This window comes from Ascaphus truei, chromosome 1 (assembly GCF_040206685.1).
Source record: "Ascaphus truei isolate aAscTru1 chromosome 1, aAscTru1.hap1, whole genome shotgun sequence".
Classification (NCBI taxonomy): domain Eukaryota; kingdom Metazoa; phylum Chordata; class Amphibia; order Anura; family Ascaphidae; genus Ascaphus; species Ascaphus truei.
Genome location: NC_134483.1, coordinates 210,436,417 through 210,458,229, shown reverse-complemented (window position 1 = coordinate 210,458,229; position 21,813 = coordinate 210,436,417). Strand labels below are relative to the sequence as shown.

At 46.3% G+C, this 21,813-nt stretch overlaps 1 protein-coding gene across 3 annotated transcripts in view; it reads left to right on the top strand.

Annotated features, from left to right (window-relative positions):
- Positions 1-21,813, top strand: part of SNCAIP (synuclein alpha interacting protein) — a 283,312-nt gene that overhangs the window by 193,202 nt on the left and 68,297 nt on the right. For all 3 annotated transcript variants that reach the window (XM_075600985.1, XM_075600966.1, XM_075600976.1), the window contains 2 exons: positions 6,769-7,592; positions 21,365-21,544. In XM_075600985.1, coding sequence (XP_075457100.1) covers positions 6,769-7,592; positions 21,365-21,544 — 1,004 coding nt within the window. The remainder of the gene's footprint in view (positions 1-6,768; positions 7,593-21,364; positions 21,545-21,813) is intronic.

Here is a 21,813-nt window from a genome sequence, read left to right as displayed (position 1 = left end):
ACCCCCGCTGTTAATCTGATAGGCCATTAATCAATGCAGAAATGCTGGGGCTAGTTTAAGGCACGTTTAAGGCATTTATTCAGGCTGTTCCTGGGTCTTTTTGGCGATTGCCACTGGTTTGTGTTAGAATAGTCGCAGTCTCTACTGTAAATCTTCTCTACTTATTAGTGAGGACTGCATGCCATGGAGTGACTGGATAGTCCTAACAAAATACTGGCAGGTAATGGGCAGCAGCCCTGATTTAATTACCCTATGCTAGTTTTTCATCTCACATACTTTTATTCCCTGGGAAGAAAATATTAAGGGCCATTTATTGTGGTTGTCAGGTGGACACCACTAGGTCTCTATCTCCCGTGGGTTATTGGCATATGGACACTTTCATTATGGACACTCTAACAGTACTCTGGATATTTATAGTTATTTTTCTACAGAGCATACATGTGATTGTGAGCAGCATTAACCATTCACCTCTACTGTTTATGGCTAGATGCCTGCAATATATTGTTGATGACCTTGGAGAAGTTTGCTGGATTTGACGTATTCTAGTGAAGATTGTCAGACTAATATTGGAATTTTGTGTGTCTTGTGTGTCTTGTTTGCCTTGTGCATGTATTCCGCAGGCATCTGAAGTTATTAAAATTATTGGTAGTCCCAATCACTTTGTAGCTTTTACTCAAGGTATCCCAAAAATGGTAAATTGCAATAAGGTCAGTTGTAACCCGTGGAAGGTGGGTGTAAGGAATCGGGGAACACATCCCCTGCTGCGTGTTCCCTTCTTACCTGCTGCTCCACACACCTCCGCGCCGCTTACAAAACGTGCGCGCACACGGAGGACTTTCTACTCCACCACGGAGCTTGGCTCCACACCCCGCACGCGACGCGTGTTCGTCACGCACGGCCCGCACGCGACGCTTGTCCATCATGCGCGGCGTGCACACGTGACGTTGTGCACCGCTCCCCAGCTGCGAGGCAAGTCTGCTAAATCTCTCCCACCTGTCTCCTGCACCTTACAGCCAATCTATGCTCCCACAGAGGCCGCACCTCCGCTCCTCCCCTCAGTCCCATTCGTGCTTCACTGTTATTTCATCCCAGCTGTCTCACTCATTCCTTGCTGAGCATAGTTCATGGTAACCTTGTGTTTTCACATCCCTGCCCTGCCTTGTGCCTTGTGCTTTAATCTTGTTGCTGCTTATTTCTCATGTGTACCGAACCAGCTTGACTTTAGGACCTCTCTCTGGATTACCGACCCCGGCTTGCATCAGACTATCCGCACTTCTCAATCCCTGACCACGGCAATCGAACTAACTACCTTCCTACTGGCTCCAACCCCTGACCACGGCACTCCGGACACTGACTACTCTCCTGGCACCTACCTATGACCCCAGCAACTATCCAGACTAACCCACTCTCTCCAATCCAGACCCGGCGATCTTGACTATCCACCCTCCAGGCGTGCCTCCGCTGCTGTGGGTGCGCAGTTTAATACTTTTCCACCTCAGTATCCCGCCTTGTTCACGGTGAGCACAAGCGTTACAGTGACCCCCCTATACTTTTATTCTGCGTAGCTGATGCTTTATTAAAGAATATCGTTTTTCGCACTTCGTGTCTAAGAAAGTGACCCTATGCTGTCTTATTATTGAATCGTTTAGTACAAAATATCACAGCCCAAATACCAGATAGTATAGTATCAACAGATCTATTGATACTTTGAAACCAATATTCCTTATGTGGTCAAGGGCCAAGATAAAATTGAACTGCTGCCCTAGAGATAATAATCAAATTTATCAATATAGGACTAATGAGATGGATTATCACAGTGCTTGTTCATTATTGATTGTTCTAATAAACAATGTATAATGTCAAATTCCTGAGTTGTGTATTGATTATAATATTGTATATATCATTTATTTTTAAGACATTGAATCCATTAGGTTTGAATGAGCGATTCACCTTATTTGAAATTAGCAGTCATGATGTTTTTAACCACAATATAATACATAGTATAAACACTATATTAAGAATCAACTTGTTACTCATCTTGTATACATGTACTGTAGTGGTATTCCTTTTTATGTTTATAAGTACCAATTGTACAGTATCTTTTACTGATTCTGTATAATTCTTTTTATTATTATACTCCACTTTCCAACTCAATATGCTCAATTTATTGATATATGTACATTCAGTTAATGCTTAAGAGGCAAGGAAGGGTTAATGCTGTTTGGTTACCATGACTACTAGGAGCCTTTAACAGTTGCGTGAGGTGTGGAAGGACTTGTCTGCTGTAGAATTACATTGGTCAGGGAGACATTGTGGCGTCACGTGATGTGAATGTAAATACAGAGAGAGCGCTTCTGCTGATAATCCCAGTTTAATAGTAAATTGACAGAGTCCAACATTTAAGACACCTACAGTACCTTTATGATCTAAGTTTTGATTAGTCTCCTGATATTCTCACCTATTAAGAATTGTTCCTTTTTAAACTCCCAGAATAGTGGGATTTGATTAGTTCCTCTTGTGAGGAGGTAGGCTTTCTCTATAAAAACAACCCTCCACAGTGTTTAATGGGTCTGCTTGTTTAGACAACTATTAATTGGGGACAGATCATGTGGCTTATATAAACACTTTATAATCCCACTAGAGAAATTGTTTTATTGATGCATTAAGTATTGATTATCACTCTGATACCATCAGTCATTGTAATAGATGTGCTGTATTGTCACGTACGACACCCTGCGAGTACGTGACCTGCATACGGGACACGGGTTAATACTGACGCCGGCAAGCGCTCCCACTTTTTACCTCCGCAGAGGTTTGCCAAATGAACAATATCAACTCTACTGGATCAATACACAGCCGGCAGCTGCCCCACTCCTCACCTCTGCAAAGGGCCCTCAAATTAGCTATATCTCTTCTAAATCCGTCCCAGTATACCACCGTCACAAACCGCACACAAGTGAGCACATGACTTAGATTTGCAACCAGGGTTAATACACATGGCTACTCTAGCCAACTCACCTTTGTCCTCCGCAAGGTACCTCCAGCGAGTTAACATTAACCCCTACTCAATTGCAATTCATATCTATACATTTCCACCACCTGAGGTAGTTATGCAACAAAAGGTGTCAAAATAATATTTGCCAGGGCCCTAGGTCCCTTTTTATTATAGAAAAAACGATGAACTTTAACACACAAAAATAAGTTCTAGCAAAATGTGTCTGAAAACGTAAATACTCTCCCCAGAGCATACCGCAGTTCATCCAGAGCCCAAAGCATTATTTATTAAATGTTTTAATATATATAAAAATACAGTTCTTAGTTACAAAAAAGAGATTACAGGCATACCCCGGTTTAAGGACACTCACTTTAAGTACACTCGCGAGTAAGTACATCTCGCTCAATAGGCAAACGGCAGTTCACGCATGCGCCTGTCAGCACTTCCTGAACAGCAATACCAGCTCCCAAGCTGTGCGCAAGCGGGGAGACTATAGAGCCTATTACACATGTGTTATTTACATCAGTTATGCACGTATATGACGAATGCAGTACAGAACATGCATCGATAAGTGGGAAAAAGGTAGTGCTTCACTTTAAGTACATTTTCGCTTTACATACATGCTCCGGTCCCATTGTGTACGTTAATGCGGGGTATGCCTGTACAAGAAATATACAATTACAATAAAATGCAGAACAGCTTCTTAAAATAAAAGGGTAAAACATAAAAGAATAACCTATACATTACCAAATGCTATAGATTTTCCCTAGAGAGGTCACTGATTCAGAATAAGAGATCTCACGTATTTGGCCCCCAATATAGCTCTGATGAGATCTGATTTTCATAATCCTTGCTCAGACTTAAATATTCTTTCTTCCCATGTAAACCACATAAACCCAGCCCATGTCGTAAATCAGTTGTGAGATTGACAGTTTTACGACAGCATAAAAAACCTCCCACCAAATGACGTTTACCTAAAACCTGCAATATCTAAATATAGTGCAGGGAGTTTCCATGATGAACCGACAGGAACCAGTAAACCAGAAAAGCACCGCGACAAAAAGCAGGGACCAACTATTGATGTGTCGTAAAATCAAGGATTATTTAATCAAAATTGGATACACAGAGACATATAGGTGGGCTAGAGTGGTTCTCTAACGCGTTTCGTGCTCTTGCAGCGCTTTGTCAAAGAGTGTCTAAATATCTAAATATACTCAACTTTCCTTAACTAACACTTACACACACGAGTCACTATACATTCAGGCACTCATAAGGACACAATGGGACTAAATATGAACATCTTAATCCAAAATTTAAGTGACAGATTAATATCTGTCCCTTCTAATCTTTTAAACATACAGTGTGTGATGTCACAATGTGCCCCTCAGTGATCATGATTACAGATGTGTTACTTTTATTATGCAGAGGAGATGACATCACAGGATATTCTCATTCTTAATAAAGTCACTCTTGGTTTGATAGCGTCTGTAGCCACGCCCTTGGCCACCCATAAATCCCCCTTATGTCGACTCTATCAGCCATATACAACCCATCTGGCCCGTTTAAGTGAGCCCATACAGGATAGGCACCCGCAATTAAGCTCTCTTTGAAGCCAAGCACAACCTGGAACAAGCCTGGGATTGTCATAAACCCAAAATATATTGTATTTGTAACTTCAAACTGTAGCTCATTAACCTTTTTAGCACCAAATGGATTAAAATACATAATACCTCATGACATTATCATGACCTGCATTAACACAATTTTCATACTATCGCTGTAGAAGTTACTGATTGGATACCTGACAAATATTTTTTTGCCAAAATAAGTGACATATACAATATTATGGATTTCTATTTATAAATCAAATCAACACATAACTCAGGAATTTGACATTCTACATTGTTTATTAGGACACTCAATAAACAACAAGCACTGTGATTATTCATCTCATTAGTCCTGTATTGATATCTTTGATCATTATCCCTGGGGCAACACTTTATTTTACCCATCGACCACCTAAGGAATATTGGTTTCAAAGTATCAATAGATCTGTTGATACTATACTATCCGGTCTCTGTGGGCTGTAATATTTTGTACTCTAACAATCAATAATAAGCCAGTAAATGGTCACTTTGTTAGACAACAAAGGGAGAGAAACAATATTATTTAATAAAGCATTCAAGTGACATTTAGCTAATTTGTTGTGATAAATGGATAAAATTAGACCAACTATAAATTCATTAACTTGAGTTGATTACAATTCCAGGTACTCTGATTTGTCTAAGTTTTCTTGAAGAATATTATTGAACATTGGTAAAACCATAAACTACAATATATAGCTCCAAAACTATACAGGCATACCCCGGTTTAAGGACACTCACTTTAAGTACACTCGCGAGTAAGGACATATCGCCCAGTAGGCAAACTGCAGCTCGCGCATGCGCCTGTCAGCACGTCCTGAACAGCAATACCGGCTCCCTACTTGTACCGAAGCTGTGCGCAACAGGGGAGACTATAGAGCCTGTTACACATGCGTTACTTACATCAGTTACGCACGTATGTGACGATTGCAGTACAGCACATGCATCGATAAGTGGAGAAAAAGGGAGTGCTTCACTTTAAGTTCATTTTCGCTTTCCATACATGCTTGGACCCATGGCGTACGCTAATGAGGGGTATGCCTGTATACAAATATCTTCGGGAACAATACAAGGAGGTTTCAAAAGAATTATTTATCCCAAGGGCACAACACAGGGTCATCCCTTAAGGTTGAGGGGAAGGAGATTTCACCAGCAACAAAGGAAAGGTTTCTTTACAGTAGGGGCAGCTATAAGTGGAATTCATTACCCATGGAGACTGTGATGGCAGATAGAACAGATATCTTCAAAACAAGGTTGGACATCTTTTTAGAAAGGAAAGATATACAGGGATATAACAAATAAGTAAACATGGGAAGGATGTTGATCTAGGGAGTAATCTGATTGCCAATATTTGGAGTCAGGAGGGAATTTATTTTCCTCCTTATGAGATATCAGATAATATTTCACTGGGGTTTTTGTTTGCCTTCCTCTGGATCAATAAACTGTAAGTACAAATATAGGATACAGTATTTAACATATGTTGAACTTGATGGATGTATGTCTTTTTTCAACCTCATCTACGATGTAACTATGTAACTATTGCTCTCCAGGGCCCAGTTCCACAAAAGAGTGCTACACTTTAGCACACTTCTACTTCCACTCATATGAATGGGAATAAAGGCGTGGTAAAGCTTAGCATCCTTGTGTGGATCTGGGCCTATGTCTCCTACTCAATATGGTGAGATAACTCAAGTTAACAGTGCATTATCATTATATTCCGTTCACGCAAATGCATCAATACCTTTGCATTACCCTGCTTCTCATCATGTTAAATGTAGTATGTGACTTTTCAAAGAGCAGCTTCAACCCTTTTGTATGTCTAGAAGTATGTCTATATGTCTAGAAGTAAGGGGTCCCAGAGCTTAAATTAACAGGGTTTAAATTGAATACCCCATGCTTCAATCCTTTGTAAAAAAAAAAACACTTGCTTTGATTGCTTCTTCAAAACTGCATTTACCTACTGTAGTTAAAAGATAAATTATGATGAACATGGATTTTAATTTTTCAGTTTATGTAAAAGTCAGTGCATATCTCAATAAGATTTTTTATCGGGCTTCCAAAGAATCTGTGAACTTGTACTCTCAAGCTTTGCAATCTTCATGACTAATTGGTGTATTGTTAACCTTTTAGTTTCCAGCACAAACTGGAGCTGTGGAGTGTCGACTCTTATCGGAAATGCACAAAAGCCAACAGGAATTGCAGATGTCTACAGTAAATTCAGACCAGTGAAGAGAGTTTCCCCATTGAAACATCAACCAGAGAGTCCACAAATCAATGAAAGTGATGACCAAAAGGAGGAGAAAGAGGAAAATCAAAAACATGGTGATCCTGAGAAGCCTACCAGTTCTGAGTGCCCTTCTGAAGATGATGTGGGCTTTAAAAGCAGGAATATTGAACCAGGTGTTTTCCCTGGAGAGCTTGAGCACTATGACCTGGATATGGATGAGATTTTGGATGTGCCTTACATCAAATCCAGCCAACAGCTCACTCTTTTTACAAAGGTAGCTTCAGAGAAACGGGCTTCAAGCATCTACCCAGTGGTCAAGGGCTCTATCGGGAACCTGGAGAACGTGCCAACAAATGGCACACAGTTTTGTGTGTTGTCCCCTGTAAAAAACTCAGCACAGCCTACTGTCCTTGATCAGAGCAGGCATTCATCTGGGGGATTAGAGCTTTCCCAGCCTAGCATTCAGTGCAGCTCAGTCCACGAACCTGAATACCAGAACAAGGGCTTCCTCAATAGGACACTGTCTGATTCCCATGCACAGAAGGTTGAAAAGACCATGCCTAACTGCCAGCTCAGGGCTTTCCATCTGCAGGCGGCAGCTACAGATACCCAACTGGATGGGGTAAACGGTAATTTGAACTGGAACTGCTCTGAAGAAAGAAGTGAAGACATGAAGAAGATTAAGAGCATTATAAACATTGTCAAAGAAGGGCAGATATCTTTACTGGTAAGTACACAAAATCACAGATTTCTTTTAAATTATGAAGATCTACAGAACTTTTCAACTATTTCTGTTCATATAAAATTACAATTATGTATTCTTCAACAAATGATTGCAGTTTTTTTTCACAGCAGATTGTAGTTACAATGTATTTGCAAGCAAGTCATTGTAGTTGTAAGATGCATAACTGAAAAAATACACAGGTGATGAAGTGCAGAGGGAAAACAGAAAAGAAAATGGTAATCTAATTCAATGCACATGTCCAGGTTTATTTGGCAGAGTTGGGCAGTTACAAATGAAACCACATATTTTCTGCATGATTTCGGATTTGGTTATTTATTTATTAGTTTTCAGTAACTGTTAGTGTGTCAGCTTTTCAAATGGTTTGCAATCGACTTATTCACAGCTCAGTCTGGATCACATCAGCTCCTTGTCATTGGCTCACCGTGGGAACACCAGGCTGTCTGTTGTCATTTGATTAGTATTCAGAAGAGCTTATTGCCAGCTTGTAGTAGCAGCCATTCACAGGTAGAAGTTGGAAACAAAGCCTGAAATGTCCCGTGACCCATGTAAAGTATTTTGATAGTTACAGCTTTGACCATTAGATGCCATGATAATGGGTTTCCAAAGTAACAAACCACAGCTTCACAACATGATGTGAGGGGAGCAATCTTAGCCCATCTATCACAAAACTGGATTAGTGCAGAAGGACAAGTCTGCTGTTTTGTCTCAAGCCTCTTTTTGTTTACCCTGTCAGCCTTTGTAGGAATCTGGATTGCATTGCTTTGCTATGCATTGTAGCGCTCACCAGAACATTAAGGGTTAAGCTAAAGGTTTCACAATAAAAAAAGAAAAACACTCAAAATGTCAGGCGTATAATTAAATTAATCACATGACTTAGAGCTACTCACAGTTTATTTATTTTTTTGAGATAGATGTTTTATTAATTTTTCTAAATGTCAGCTACGACTGTCACTTGGAACAATTAGAGAGTCTGTAGAAAAGTGCCTTAGATCCATTGCTGCGATTAATCACAATTAAGGAATAACATGCCATACAAATACAGGGGATGCTTTTATTGCATCATTTGTGGATCTTTTTTTTGGGGGGGGGGTATTTTTTATGGAAAAACTTAAAAAAATGTAATATTCAAATGACAAAAATGTTATCACTCTTAAAATGTACATAAGGATATTGACTATATTTAGAAATATCCACACATTATATTGTGTGGTCAGCAGATTCAATTCCTGGAGTGTTCCAAATACAGGTGGTCCCTGTAGCGCTATAATTTCAGCTTTAGGGAACCCCTGTTTCCCGAGATACTTACCAGTAGAAGTGGTGTAATTAGTTCTTGGTACAGTATTTAAATTGGCTGCGTAACACGGGTCTATAGAATAAGCAACGGATGGCTTCCTCTTGTCCCTTGTAAAGTGGGAGATTTAATCCACCATTTTCTTTCCCCTTGGAGGGACAAGCATGCGCTACCTTTAGCAGTAAGAACCAGGGAGTCTCTAGCTCCAGACTGGTAAACAAAATCATGGTTTAAAAAAAAGAAAGTTAGGTCGGGGGAACTGCTGCTATACGCAGCTTGAAATGAGCGGTTGCAACATGTTTACTGAATGTGAAATACAGCTAAAAAACACTGTGAGACCTTGATAGCACGTAGCACGTAGTGAGACCTTTAGGCTAAGGTCCCACTTCCTCAGACCACGCGCCCGCACTGCAGACAGGCGGCGCGTGGAGAGGCACTTGACCATGATATGCGGTCTGTAGGGAGCCGGAGCGGGAGGGGGGGGGCGTGGTAAAACGTTGCCAGGTCTGAGTTGAGACCGTGGTGCCGTGGTGCCGTCCACCCCCCCACCCCACACACAACACATACATACACACATATATATGCACACACACTTTTCCCCCGCAGCTCCTTCCCTGGTCCCCTCCCAAGCCGCCTCCCATCCGTAGCTCCTTCCCTCCCCTCCTTCCCTCATTGGCTGACTGCCGCACCACGTGACGCGTCAGAGCTGCAAATCACTAGGAGCTTGCAGCATCGGCCGGCTGACGCGTCACAGCACGCAGTCAGCCAAGTCAGAAGTAGCCAGCGGGGACCTCCACACTGGAGGAAAGGGGCTGGTGGTTCGCGGCCGTGCGCACCGCCGGGCACAGCGGGACCAAAGCCTTATAGCACATAGCACATTGTGAGACCTTTACAGTGTATAGCACATTGTGACACCTTTATAGCACATTGTGAGACCTTTATAGCACATAGCACATTGTGAGACCTTTATAGCACATAGCACATAGCACATTGTGAGGCCTTTATAGCACATAGCACATAGCACATAGCACATTGTGAGGCCTTTATAGCACATAGCACATTGTGAGACCTTTACAGTGTATAGCACATTGTGACACCTTTATAGCACATTGTGAGACCTTTATAGCACATAGCACATTGTGAGACCTTTATAGCACATAGCACATAGCACATTGTGAGGCCTTTATAGCACATAGCACATTGTGAGACCTTTATAGCACATAGCACATAGCACATAGCACATTGTGAGGCCTTTATAGCACATAGCACACTGTGAGGCCTTTATAGCACATAGCACATTGTGAGGCCTTTATAGCACATAGCACATTGTGGGGCCTTTATAGTGAAGTTAAATATAGCAAAGGAATTGTATTGTATTTGTACCGCCTTATGAACTCACCCAGTGCATTTTATATGTAAGGATGTGCATATATATAAAGGTTCCGCGCTGTCATTTGCAAAGGAAGCGCCATATTGTCCTTTTGCCAGCAAGGTCACTGTGTACAAGTTAGGCTGCGCATGCGCGAGAGAAGCGCGCGAAGGGCAACCAATCTGTAGAGACTTTGAACTCTGAACTCTGAACTGTGAGAGAGTCAGCTGAGGCTGAGGACCAATCGGGTGTGAGACTCTGGAGAGAGGAACAGGATGCGTGTGGGCGGTGGGTCAGACACGAGAGGGAGGTGAAGGAGGAGGTTGGTGGAACCTCGTGTGCGTGAGCGGAGGGTCAGTGACCTTCCCGCTTAGGTGAGAGACATTCCCCAGGCCCGAGGAGCATTCCCCTGTCATCGTAGGGTGCCGTTTTGTAGGGACGGCCATAGCTGTTAGGGACGTTTCCCTTTAGTGCGGTTGGAGCTGCGGAGCTGCGGTCGCCATCTTGGATTGGATACAGACGGCGCAGCATAATGGAGTGTCGGCGAAAGGCTGGAACAACGCTAAGGACCCTGTGTGGAGTGTGCGGTCATCGCAGTGACCAGGAGGTATCATTGTCTACAAGTGCACCTACACCGGTCAACAGGCGCTGATCCCGCCTCCCACTAACTAATTGGGGCATCAGTGTGAAACCATATGGTACAATACAAATACTGGTTATAGGACATACTCTTAGGGAGAGTGGCAGAGCCACATGTGTACAGAACATTAACCCTGATAAGGTGTGGCCGAGCCACTGTGTGTGTGTGTGTGTAGCGTTAAGATATATAACTTGCATTTATTCCGTTCAGTATGCATAATACATAAAAGGTTGCTGTTGCACAATATGGTTGTTATGTTCTTGCTTAGGGTATATTCTCTATCATGGGGATCCTGGGCAAGTGGAGGCGCTGCACCGTGATAAGTAAGGGTATGACCCCAGGCTCCCAATTAGCGGAGGTTCAGAGCTCCTGAAGCCACAGGTATATGCAACACCGTAGTTCCTTAGTGCATGCAGTCACAAAAAGGGCTACATATATATGATGTGAATTACAATCCAACCAGACCATCAAAGATCCTTATTCAATATGCTGTGGAGTCTGTTCCCTTTGCTGGAGAATATTTTAGGTATCATTAATTTGAATGGAACTGATCTATTCTCGACAGTATATTGAATAAGAGCCAAAGTCTTTCTAAAATATGTTATTGATTTAAGTCCTTTAGACAGACAGTTTTATTATTTTTTATTATTTTTTAAACAAATTTTTCATACATTTTGCCAAAGTCGTAAGGTTTCACATTGCTTGAAAATTAGCAAAAGGAACACATTTTCGGCAAGAATTTGCAGTTTTGCTAAGCTTTGTTAAGGTGTTCCAGGCCATTAAGTATAACTTTTGATGAAGAGGTGGAAAAGGAGTGAGGGAGAGGGATTGGGGAGATAGGGAGGGAGAGTGATTCCATTTAGTAATGTCCTCATTGACTATCTCCCAAAACATTCATCTATTTCATGGATGGCGTCATTTGACGTCACGTCTCCATGGTAACGGGCGTCATTTGATGCCGCGTTGCCATGGAGACGCGTGAACTGAAGCCGGCAAGTAAATTTACAGAGGTCTTGCGCTCTGAGCGTGGGCCTCTGTAACCGCCGCGCCCCCACAATAAAGTCTCGCGCCCCCCAGTTTACGCACCGCTGATCTATACAACATATAGAGAGATACATGTGAAATAAGCCTATTTGCATTTTTAAATTAGCTTATTTTCATATTCAAATTAACTCATTTCCCAGGTGAGTTCAAAGGCTCTCTCTCTCCCCTCATCCCTCCTCTCTCTCAAAAGCCCTATTTTTGGATATAGATTAAAAAGGCTTGGTGAATCACTTATGAATGCTGACGAGGCCGCAATATTTTTTGCAACTGATAAAGAGCTCATTTCTCTTGGTCAGCAAACGTGGGTAAAAGTTTCATACATCTCCATTGTCACAGAAAAATTCAGTATTTTAACAGGATTACCGAGGGCTCATTTGAAGGAATACATATCCAAGAGCTTTATAAAGCATCATTTTCATGGTGAGTGTGTGTGTGTGTGTGTGTATACATGTCTGGGGTGGGGAACGTATCTCAGGAGGGAACTGGACACGGGGTGGGATCACCCGGTGAAGGGAGAGGTAGAGTGAGCGTTCACAGGACGCTGTTAGTAGTGCCTCCTCTAGGAAGGGGGCACCTGTTGATTACGCTGACGGTTGCTATAAGTAAAGCTTATTGGTCAAGGTATTGCTGTGGGTGTGTATTTCATGTACATAAGTTCCTGCGAAGACCCACTTCCCCTAGGGCGGAAGCTATCGCAGGTGGAGGCGCTGCACCAATTTAACACGTATTGTGAATACCCCAGGCTCTCCGTGGCAGAGGCTTAGGCCCTGTGAGCCTACAGGTTGTACAGCACATGGTAGTGATCTGTGTTCGATAGGAACTAGGGCTACATTTGGAGGCACAGCGGAGATCTTAGACCTGGGGTGCCCCCAAGCCAAAATAACCGCCATGGCCCTTCCTTCACGACATACGCGATTGGGCCCGCCAAATGTGCACGCCCACCCGCCGCGCAGTGGCTGTGACCGAGTACCCATGGCCCTACCCTTAGAGACATTACAAACGGCCCTACGCCAACTACCGGGTTTTGCCAAAGCCCGCCTAGTAGACGTACTCATAGATCAAGACACTAAGTGGAACACTTTGCTAGTAGATTGTCGGCGAGATCTAGTAGTCCTCGAGCCTGCCACCCCTCAATATCTGCCACTGTCAAACTCTCCATCCGGTGGCAGCCCCTAGGTCCATCCCCTGCGGGACCCCCCTGTGGGTGAACTAGGTACCGACGACCCTATGCTCCCTTTTGCTCACTACCCCGCGAGCGAGGCGGGTAGCTGTCCGTCAGACTGTAGCTATCCCGGGTCTAGCGCATCCGAAGAAGTGGGGGTGCGTAGTGACATGCTGCAGAAATTCAATGATAAGATAGACCAGTTGGCCACTCCCTCAAGCTTACCGCCGCTAGTAGAAGCCCTTACCATGGCCACGCATTCGCAAAGCTACCGGAAATTAAAGGCCTTCTCGGGGACTCTACCTGTGCCCACGGGAGAGGATGGGATAGATCCCTGGAAGGAGCATACTAGGGGAGTAATGGAAGAGTGGTCTTGTACCAACGTGGTGAAACGCCAACGGCTCATGGAGTGCTTGAGACCCCCGTGTCTACTTTGATCAGTATACATTGAGAACAGTACCCCGACCTGACCGCTCGTATGATGATCGAGTTTCTTGTCGAGGCCTATAGCGAGACCGAGGATGATGAGGCTTTGTGGGCCAAGTACTATGCCATAAATCAAAAGGAGGGAGAAGATTTGTCCGCCTATATCCACCGCGTGCAAATCTCCCTGGGACCCCTACTGCATCATAAGTATTTGACCGCCTCCCAGATGGATGAATACCTTCGCAAGCAATACCTACGGGGGTCCAGTCCTACCCACCCTATTGCAAATATGATTCGCAACAGGACCTCCGCTCTCGTTTATCAAACTGTTACAGCAAGTCAAAGAGCATGAAACACATCTCATGCTTCACTCCCCACAGAAGGCTAAAGCAGCCGGCAGCCCTAAACCCAAAGGGAGTGCTGAGAAGAAGGAAGAGCTGCCGGATAAACCAGGCCCGGAGAGACCGAAATACGCCGGCCGGACCTCGCCTCCGTATGACCGCCGTGCCACACCCCAAGACATGTCCTGCTATAAATGCGGAAAGAAAGGGCATATCTCCTACGATTGTCGGATGGGAAATGCCGCCACCGGAGTCCATCCCCCAAGAAGTTCACGCCCCAGGCCATGATATGCGGCGCCTACGCAACCAGCCCAGAAGCCCCTGTTCCCACCCAAAGTGGCGGCGAACCCGACGAGGAGAGTAACCGCGTAGGGCCCGTAGCGCTGATCGAGTACTAGTAGACGGTATCTACTCCTCTGCCCTGCTGGACACGGGGTTCCAAGTCACCATCATATATCGAGGATTCTATGATCGACACCTCCAGAAGCGTCCTCTGAAATCGGCTGGGCATATCAAAGTAAGAGGGTTGAGCAATGACGACTACCCCATTGATGGCATAGTGACCGTGGATCTGGAGATACAACAGCTCAACACTGGGAAGTCTCATCCCATGAAGGTGGGGACCTTGGTGTGCCCAGAACCCAAAGAGACACCTAAGTATCCAATCATCCTAGGTACGAATGCGGACATTGTGCAAGCCGTCTTCCGGGCCTATCTATACGAAACTAATGAACTATCCATGTCCAGCCTACAGCTACAACTTGTCCAGGTGGATCAACTTGTCCAGATTCCCCTCCGGCCCCCTCGGAGGACCACGGACTACTGTTCTGCGGCCGAGCCGGGCTGACCCGGCTCTTGCCGGGAGAAACACAGAGAATACCCACCTGGTGTTTCTATGCTGAACGAGTAGGCGAAGAACAACTCTTTTCTCTAGAAAGCACGCCCGAAGAAGATGTCCGCCGAGGATACCGGCTAGTACCGGAATTTCGGGATTGGCCGACCGCCATCCCCCGTCGAATTTATGTGATGGTCCAGAATCTTTCGCCCTTCCCCATGGCCATCGACGCGGGACAGAGGATAGGAAGGATTTACCCTGTCAGCTCGGTGGATGAGGCCGTACATGTAAAAGCTGCCCGAGAGAAAGATCCCGGATCACCGTTGGACTTCGACTTTGGCTCGTCCGGATTGTCGGATACCTGGAAGGAGTGGCTGCGAGTACAGCTGGAAGAGAGGCGATCCATATTCTCCACAGGAGAGATGGATGTGGGGTGTAGCCGACACGCCCATCACACCATTCGGATGACTGATACCAAGCCCTTCAGGGAACGTTCCCGTCGACTCGCTCCTAGGGACATAGAAGATGTACGAGAGGCCCTCCATGAGATGGGTAGAAGCCGGAATTGTTACAGAATCCCGAAGCCCTTACGCCTCGCCCATAGTGGTAGTGCGAAAGAAGAATGGGACGGTGAGGTTATGTGTAGATTACAGGACACTCAACAATCGAACAGTACCCGACCAGTACAATCTTCCCCGCATAGAAGAAATCCTGGACGCGCTACATGGAAGTAAATGGTTCAGTGTACTGGACCTCCGGTCCGGGTATTATCAGGTACCTATGAGTCATGAGGATCAAGAGAAAACGGCGTTCATTTGCCCATTAGGGTTCTACCAATTCACCCGTATGCCCCAAGGCATATGTGGTGCTCCCGCCACCTTCCAGCGGCTAATGGAGAAGACATTAGGGGACCTGAACCCCCGAGAATGCCTAGTATATTTAGATGGCATCATAGTCTTCGGAAGAACCCGGGAGGAACACGAGGCCCGACTCCTGAAGGTGCTCGACCGTTTAGCTCAAGAAGGACTCAAACTCTCATTAGAAAAATGCAGGTTCTGCCGGACATCGGTGACTTACGTGGGACACATAGTGTCCGCTGAGGGAATCGCCACGGACCCAGCCAAAATAGAAGCCGTCGTCAATTGGCCCCGACCTGACAATGTGGGGGAGTTGCGACCGTTCCTGGGGTTCTGCGGATACTATCGCACATTTGTGGAGGGGTACTCCCGACGGGCCAAAGCCCTCAACAGCCTCCTCAAGATATACCCGGAAGACACCGGCCGGAAGGCTACGCCTGCACGACAACCCTTCGGGGACAAATGGACGACAGAGTGCGAAAATACCTTCAAGGACCTTTAACCGCGGCCCCCATGTTGGAGTATGCAAACCCCGAACAGCCATATATATTGCATGTGGATGCTAGCCTGAGTGGACTAGGGGCGGTGTTACATCAAAAATATCCAGAGGGACTACGACCCGTAGCTTATATCAGCCGCAGCCTTACGGTCAGTGAACAGAACTACCCCGTGCACAAATTGGAGTTCTTGGTCCTCAAGTGGGCTATTGTCGATAAGCTTCGGGATTACTTATACGGTGTATCGTTCGAGGTGCGGACCGACAATAACCCACTTACCTACATTATGACCGCCGCCAAACTCGACGCGGCCGGTCATCGCTGGTTGGCCACCAGTCAATGATCGAATTAAGGGTGGCTGACTCGCTAGGATGCGCATCCAACGCTATCCCGGAAGCTTACCGGGATCCCAGCGGCATGCACGTTACTCCCGACAAGATCATAGCCTGGAAAGATATGGTACGCTACCAAGAGCAAGACCCGGTCGCGGGGGCCATTCGCTATGCTATCCGGCAAAAACGCTCAGACAGGCTCCAGGAGATGTGGGAGGTATACTAATGCGGGAAGCCGACAGGTTCGAACTACGAGACAATCTGCTGTACAGAGTGGTAGAGTACCATAACCACCCGAATAGGAGACAACTAGTACTGCCGAGGAGACTACAGTACTTGATACTATGGGCCCTACACGATGAACATGGTCATTTGGGGGTTGACAAGACTTTTGGCCTAGTGAGAGATAGAATTTTCTGGCCCAAAATGAGAGAAGCAGTAGAGCCGATGGTGTGTGCGGTGTATTCAGCGAAAGACATTGCCCACCCAGGCCGCCCCAATGGGCCACTTAAAAAGCACCGGGCCTATGGACTTGGTGTGCATGGACTTCCTCTGCATTGAACCTGACAGCCGCGGCATAGGCAATGTGTTGGTCATCAAGGATCATTACACCCGCTACGCCCAGGCCTTCCCGACCAAAGATCAAAAAGCCATTACGGTGGCCAAGGTGCTCTGGGAAAAGTACTTTATCCATTATGGGCTCCCGCAACGACTTCATTCTGATCACGGAAGAGACTTTGAAAGCAACTTAATAAAAGAATTGCTGAAAATCTTGCACATCGCTAAGTCGCGAACTACCCCCTACCACCCCAAACCACCCTTACTGGACATGTTAGGCACCTTAACGGGGGTCGAAAAGACTGAATGAAGTCGACACATGGAAACCCTAGTGCATGCCTACAATTGCACACGACATGACTCCACGGGATTCTCCCTGTACTTCCTCATGTTTGGGCGAGAAGCCCGATTGCCGGTGGACATAAAATTAAGAGTCTCCACCGATGGAGTGCATAATAATACGCATTTCCGCTATGTACAGCGATTGCATGAGAATCTTCAACGGGCCTACACCCAAGCGGAGAAATCTACTGAAAAACTGAACGCCGGAAATAAACGGCGATACGATCCTAAAGTTAAACACAGAGACATTAAACCAGGCGACGCAGTACTCCTCCGTAACCTAGGAGTACCGGGGAAACATAAATTGGCTGACTGATGGAGGGAGTGTACGAGGTAGCCTCACAAATGCCTGGCCTTCCAGTCTACCGCATTAAAGACTCGGAGGGTCGTGTGAAGACATGGCACCGAAATTATTTGCTCCCTATTCCCCGAGTGGAGGAGGGGGATTTGGAGTGGCCTACATCCGCGTTGGATGGGGAGGGGACACTGGAAGACGACATGCCAGGGAACTCAACCTTTCAGGACGACCCCCAAGAGGGAACCTCTCAAAAGGGCCCTCAACCGAGCGCACCTCCCGGCGGAGAAACGGGCAAAGGGCGCGGGCAGCCATCACCCCAGAGGATGACTCCGGAAACCTCGTCACTAGACCCAAGGAGCCCGTGCTTTGTGACTGAACACCAGTTGAGGCGAAGCCAGAGAAACGGGCAACCTCCCATGAGGATGGCATATGATCAATTTGGGGCACCCCACTATGAGGCTCAGCAGTGGGCCCGCAGCCGCATACAGTCAGTGATTGTGATGTTTAGCGAAATGTACAATCTGATGTAGAGGAAGGAATGTCGATGTTATGCAATTTTTCATTATATAAACGTTGTACCAGTTTGAAGGTATTGTCCAAGCGGGGGCGTTGGAATCCACAGGGGGGAGGATATAGCCGGGACCCCCATTCACTCTTTTTTTGATGTTACGAGAGGGAGGTGTTGCACCTAGGGAATGCTCCAATAACGGAGGTTCCGCGTTAGGGAGCTGCCATGTTAAAGGTAGCGCTGGCGCATACCTGGTCCAGCTGGAGGTTGCGCATGCGCAGGGCAGGGTGTCAGAAACCCACGTAGGAGGAGAGCTCAGGGAGGAGGGGAGTTAGGGGACGTCGGGTCCCAGCAGCCCCCGCGGCCCCCCGTGACACGGCAGGACCAATGAGGTACGAGTTTAGTGAGGATAGGACGTGGTAGCGTGCACGAGGAGTCAGAACTAGCTGGTGGAGGAAGGAGAAGGAGCTCTGGAGTAGGGAGGCAGCCGCCCCCTACCTAGGCCGCATGCTCCAGGCCAGATAGGCCCTGAGCCCCAGTAGAGTGCAGCGGAGCTAGGGACTGGCCATAGTCAGGCTCCTGATCCCCTTACTGTGCGACGATAGTTACGGGTCAGTTCTAAATCAGCGGGAGGCTTGGGACCAGGCCCCGCTGCCAAGTAGCCGCGTGTCTGGGTGGGATCGCCCTGGACACCTACGGGTGACGTCATCTACGCCCACGCCGATCCTTTGTGAAGACAGTTGCAGCACCGGGTACAGGAGTGCCAGGCAGGTAAACTTCAAGTGCACCAACGGTACCATTATTCACTCCGGGACACGGTGGCTGCGCAGTCACACACTCATACATTCATTGATTCACGTGGGGGTGGTGAACGTATCTCAGGAGGGAACTGGACACAGGGTGGGATCACCCGGTGAAGGGAGAGGTAGAGTGAGCGTTCACAGGACACTGTTAGTAGTGCCTCCTCTAGGACAGGGGCACCTGTTGATTACGCTGAGGGTTGCTATAAGTAAAGCTTATTGGTTAAGGTATTGCTGTGGGTGTGTATTTCATGTACATAAGTTCCTGTGAAGACCCACTTCCCCTAAGGCGGAAGCTATCGCAGGTGGAGGCGCTGCACCAATTTAACACGTATTGTGAATACCCCAGGCTCTCCGTGGCAGAGGCTTAGGCCCTGTGAGCCTACAGGTTATACAGCACATGGTAGTAATCTGTGTTCGATAGGAACCAGGGCTACATATATACATATATATATATATATATATATATATATATATATATATATATATATATATACACACACACACACACACACACACACACACACACACACACACACACACACACACACACACACACACACACATATATGGCTTCAGGGAAATGCAGGACCTTTGGACCATCCGCTTCACGTTTTTCGTGGCCGGCAGCAACTATGACAATTCTCCAGCGGTAGGTAGGGTCCCACTTACGGCCTATGGGCCGGGCGTTGGCTAAACCGGGAAATTGTCTTAGGTAGTTGCAGACCCCGCAGGGGGGTATCAGCTGGGATGTCCCCCACTGTGACCACGCGGCGGGGAGATTCGTGAAAGTCCAAGGCCCACTTGCGGACCTCTTGCTTGGAGGGCACAAACATGGTTTCTCAATTTTTTTGTACTACTTTCTCGGGCACCCCAGGTCTGAATCTCAGTAGTGTCTCCAAATGTAGCCCCCTTTCCCTAGGACTATGGGAACTACGCGTGCTAATTACCTAAGGCCCACAGAAGGCCTAAGCCTCCGTTGCTGGGAGCCTGGGGTGAGCTCTTCTCGGTACAGCGCCTCCACCTGATGAGAGATCCTAATGTTACAGGATAACCCCTCTCTGGAACTAATATACACACACTCAGGTACACACAGTAACATTTTACTGACACATGAATAATAATAAACACAATATACTGTCCCCCAACACAATACCCATACAGTATTCACCACCCAGGTGAGGGTTCCCCAAAGTACAGAGGGTGCCCTGGGCACTTAACCACCCCCGTGTCCACAGAACAATGCCAACCCCAAAGTGTGTGGAGTAGTGCTACCCCTGTGTGGAATCGTTGGTGCACTTTACCTCCCTGGGCACTCCTGTACCCAGGCACCGCTGATAGATGAAAGGGCAGTCAGGTTCCATGCCGTGGGGCCTGCAAATCCCCCTCTCGCCTTACAGAGGATGATCCGCCTCATGTGGGAGCTCCAGCAAGAGTCTCTCCCTAAATTTCTATAGGCCCTGGACCTGGTCCCAGGTTGCAGGGCGCAGCGTGGCCATCCGGTCACCAGTAGCTGCAGCTGCAATACTAAGGTGAGGATCCCTAGCTAGGGCCTTCCCTGCAGCACTCAACTATTGTGGAGTTCAGGGCCTAACTGGGGCCTTGGGGGTTACTCTAGCCTAGTCCAGGGGCTTCTGCTCCCTGGACGCGTCTGTCCCCTTTGCCGGCTCCAGCTAGACTGGTGCGCATGGTCTATTTCGCGCCACAAACCCGCTTCTCTCCTCCTACAGAATTCTGGGACTTTTAGTCCCTTGTAGAGCCATTTTCAAGATGGCTGCCACCACTAACTTTACTGCGCATGCGCCGCGCTTTATAGTGCGTATTGTGACAGATAAGATGGTCACCTCCACCTCCCGATCGGCGCAGAGCTCCGGCGGAACCCCAGCAGTCCAGCAACTCCCCCTCCCGCACCGGAGGTAAGGAGGGAGCCCGATATATATATATATATATATATATATATATATATATATATATATTATAAATAAACACACACACACCATATTTCCTCGATTTTAAGACACGCCAGGACTCCTGAAACTATTCTTCCTCCACTGCAGAGGTAAATGAAAAAAATTCTCAGTTAGTGGTAGGACCTGCATGCTGGTCATGAAGTATTTAACTATGTATTTTGTCACATTGGATGTAGCATTGGGTATTTGTTGTCTTTTGTTGTATACATTTGGCCACGCTGAGTAGCACTCCTTTTGACACTAATATATATGATGTGGTGGGTTCTGGGGTTAGAGCTTGCAGGTAGAAAACAAGATTCTGGCACTCGGTCTTTGCAACATGAAGATTTAATCACAGCCAAAAGGTCCAACGTCTCAACTGCACATGCAGTCTTTCTCAAGATATCCCCGTACGCGATGATGGGGCGGGTTTTCTTGTACCAAAGCAATTTTCGTTACATTTTTATGCTGCCTGACTGATTTATTTTTCCTTTCTCTTGTCCAGCCGCACATTGCCGTGGATAATTTAGATCAAATTCATGATGAAATTGGAAACAATCTTCTGCACATTGCAGCTTCCCAGGGACATGCGGAATGCTTGCAGCACCTCACTTCTTTGATGGGGGAGGACTGCTTAAGTGAGAGGAATGAAGAGAAACTTACTCCAGCTGGCTTGGCAATAAAGGTAACAATCATTGTTCACAACGCCTGGTACACAAGCAAGATCATTCATTATACTGCAACAGTGAAGTGAATGGGAGTCTACGTGCAGTAGAGCCCTAATTGTCACTATTGCAGTTTAATGAATAGCCCCAAGGTCTTACAACGTGGTATTCAACGTATGTGATTTGTAAGGCTCTTGCTAGTGTGAGAGGAAGAAGAACGAAAAAAAAAAAAGATTAAACAAGCTGAGTATTCAACAAGGGTATTTTAGGGTTAATTGAATATTGCTAG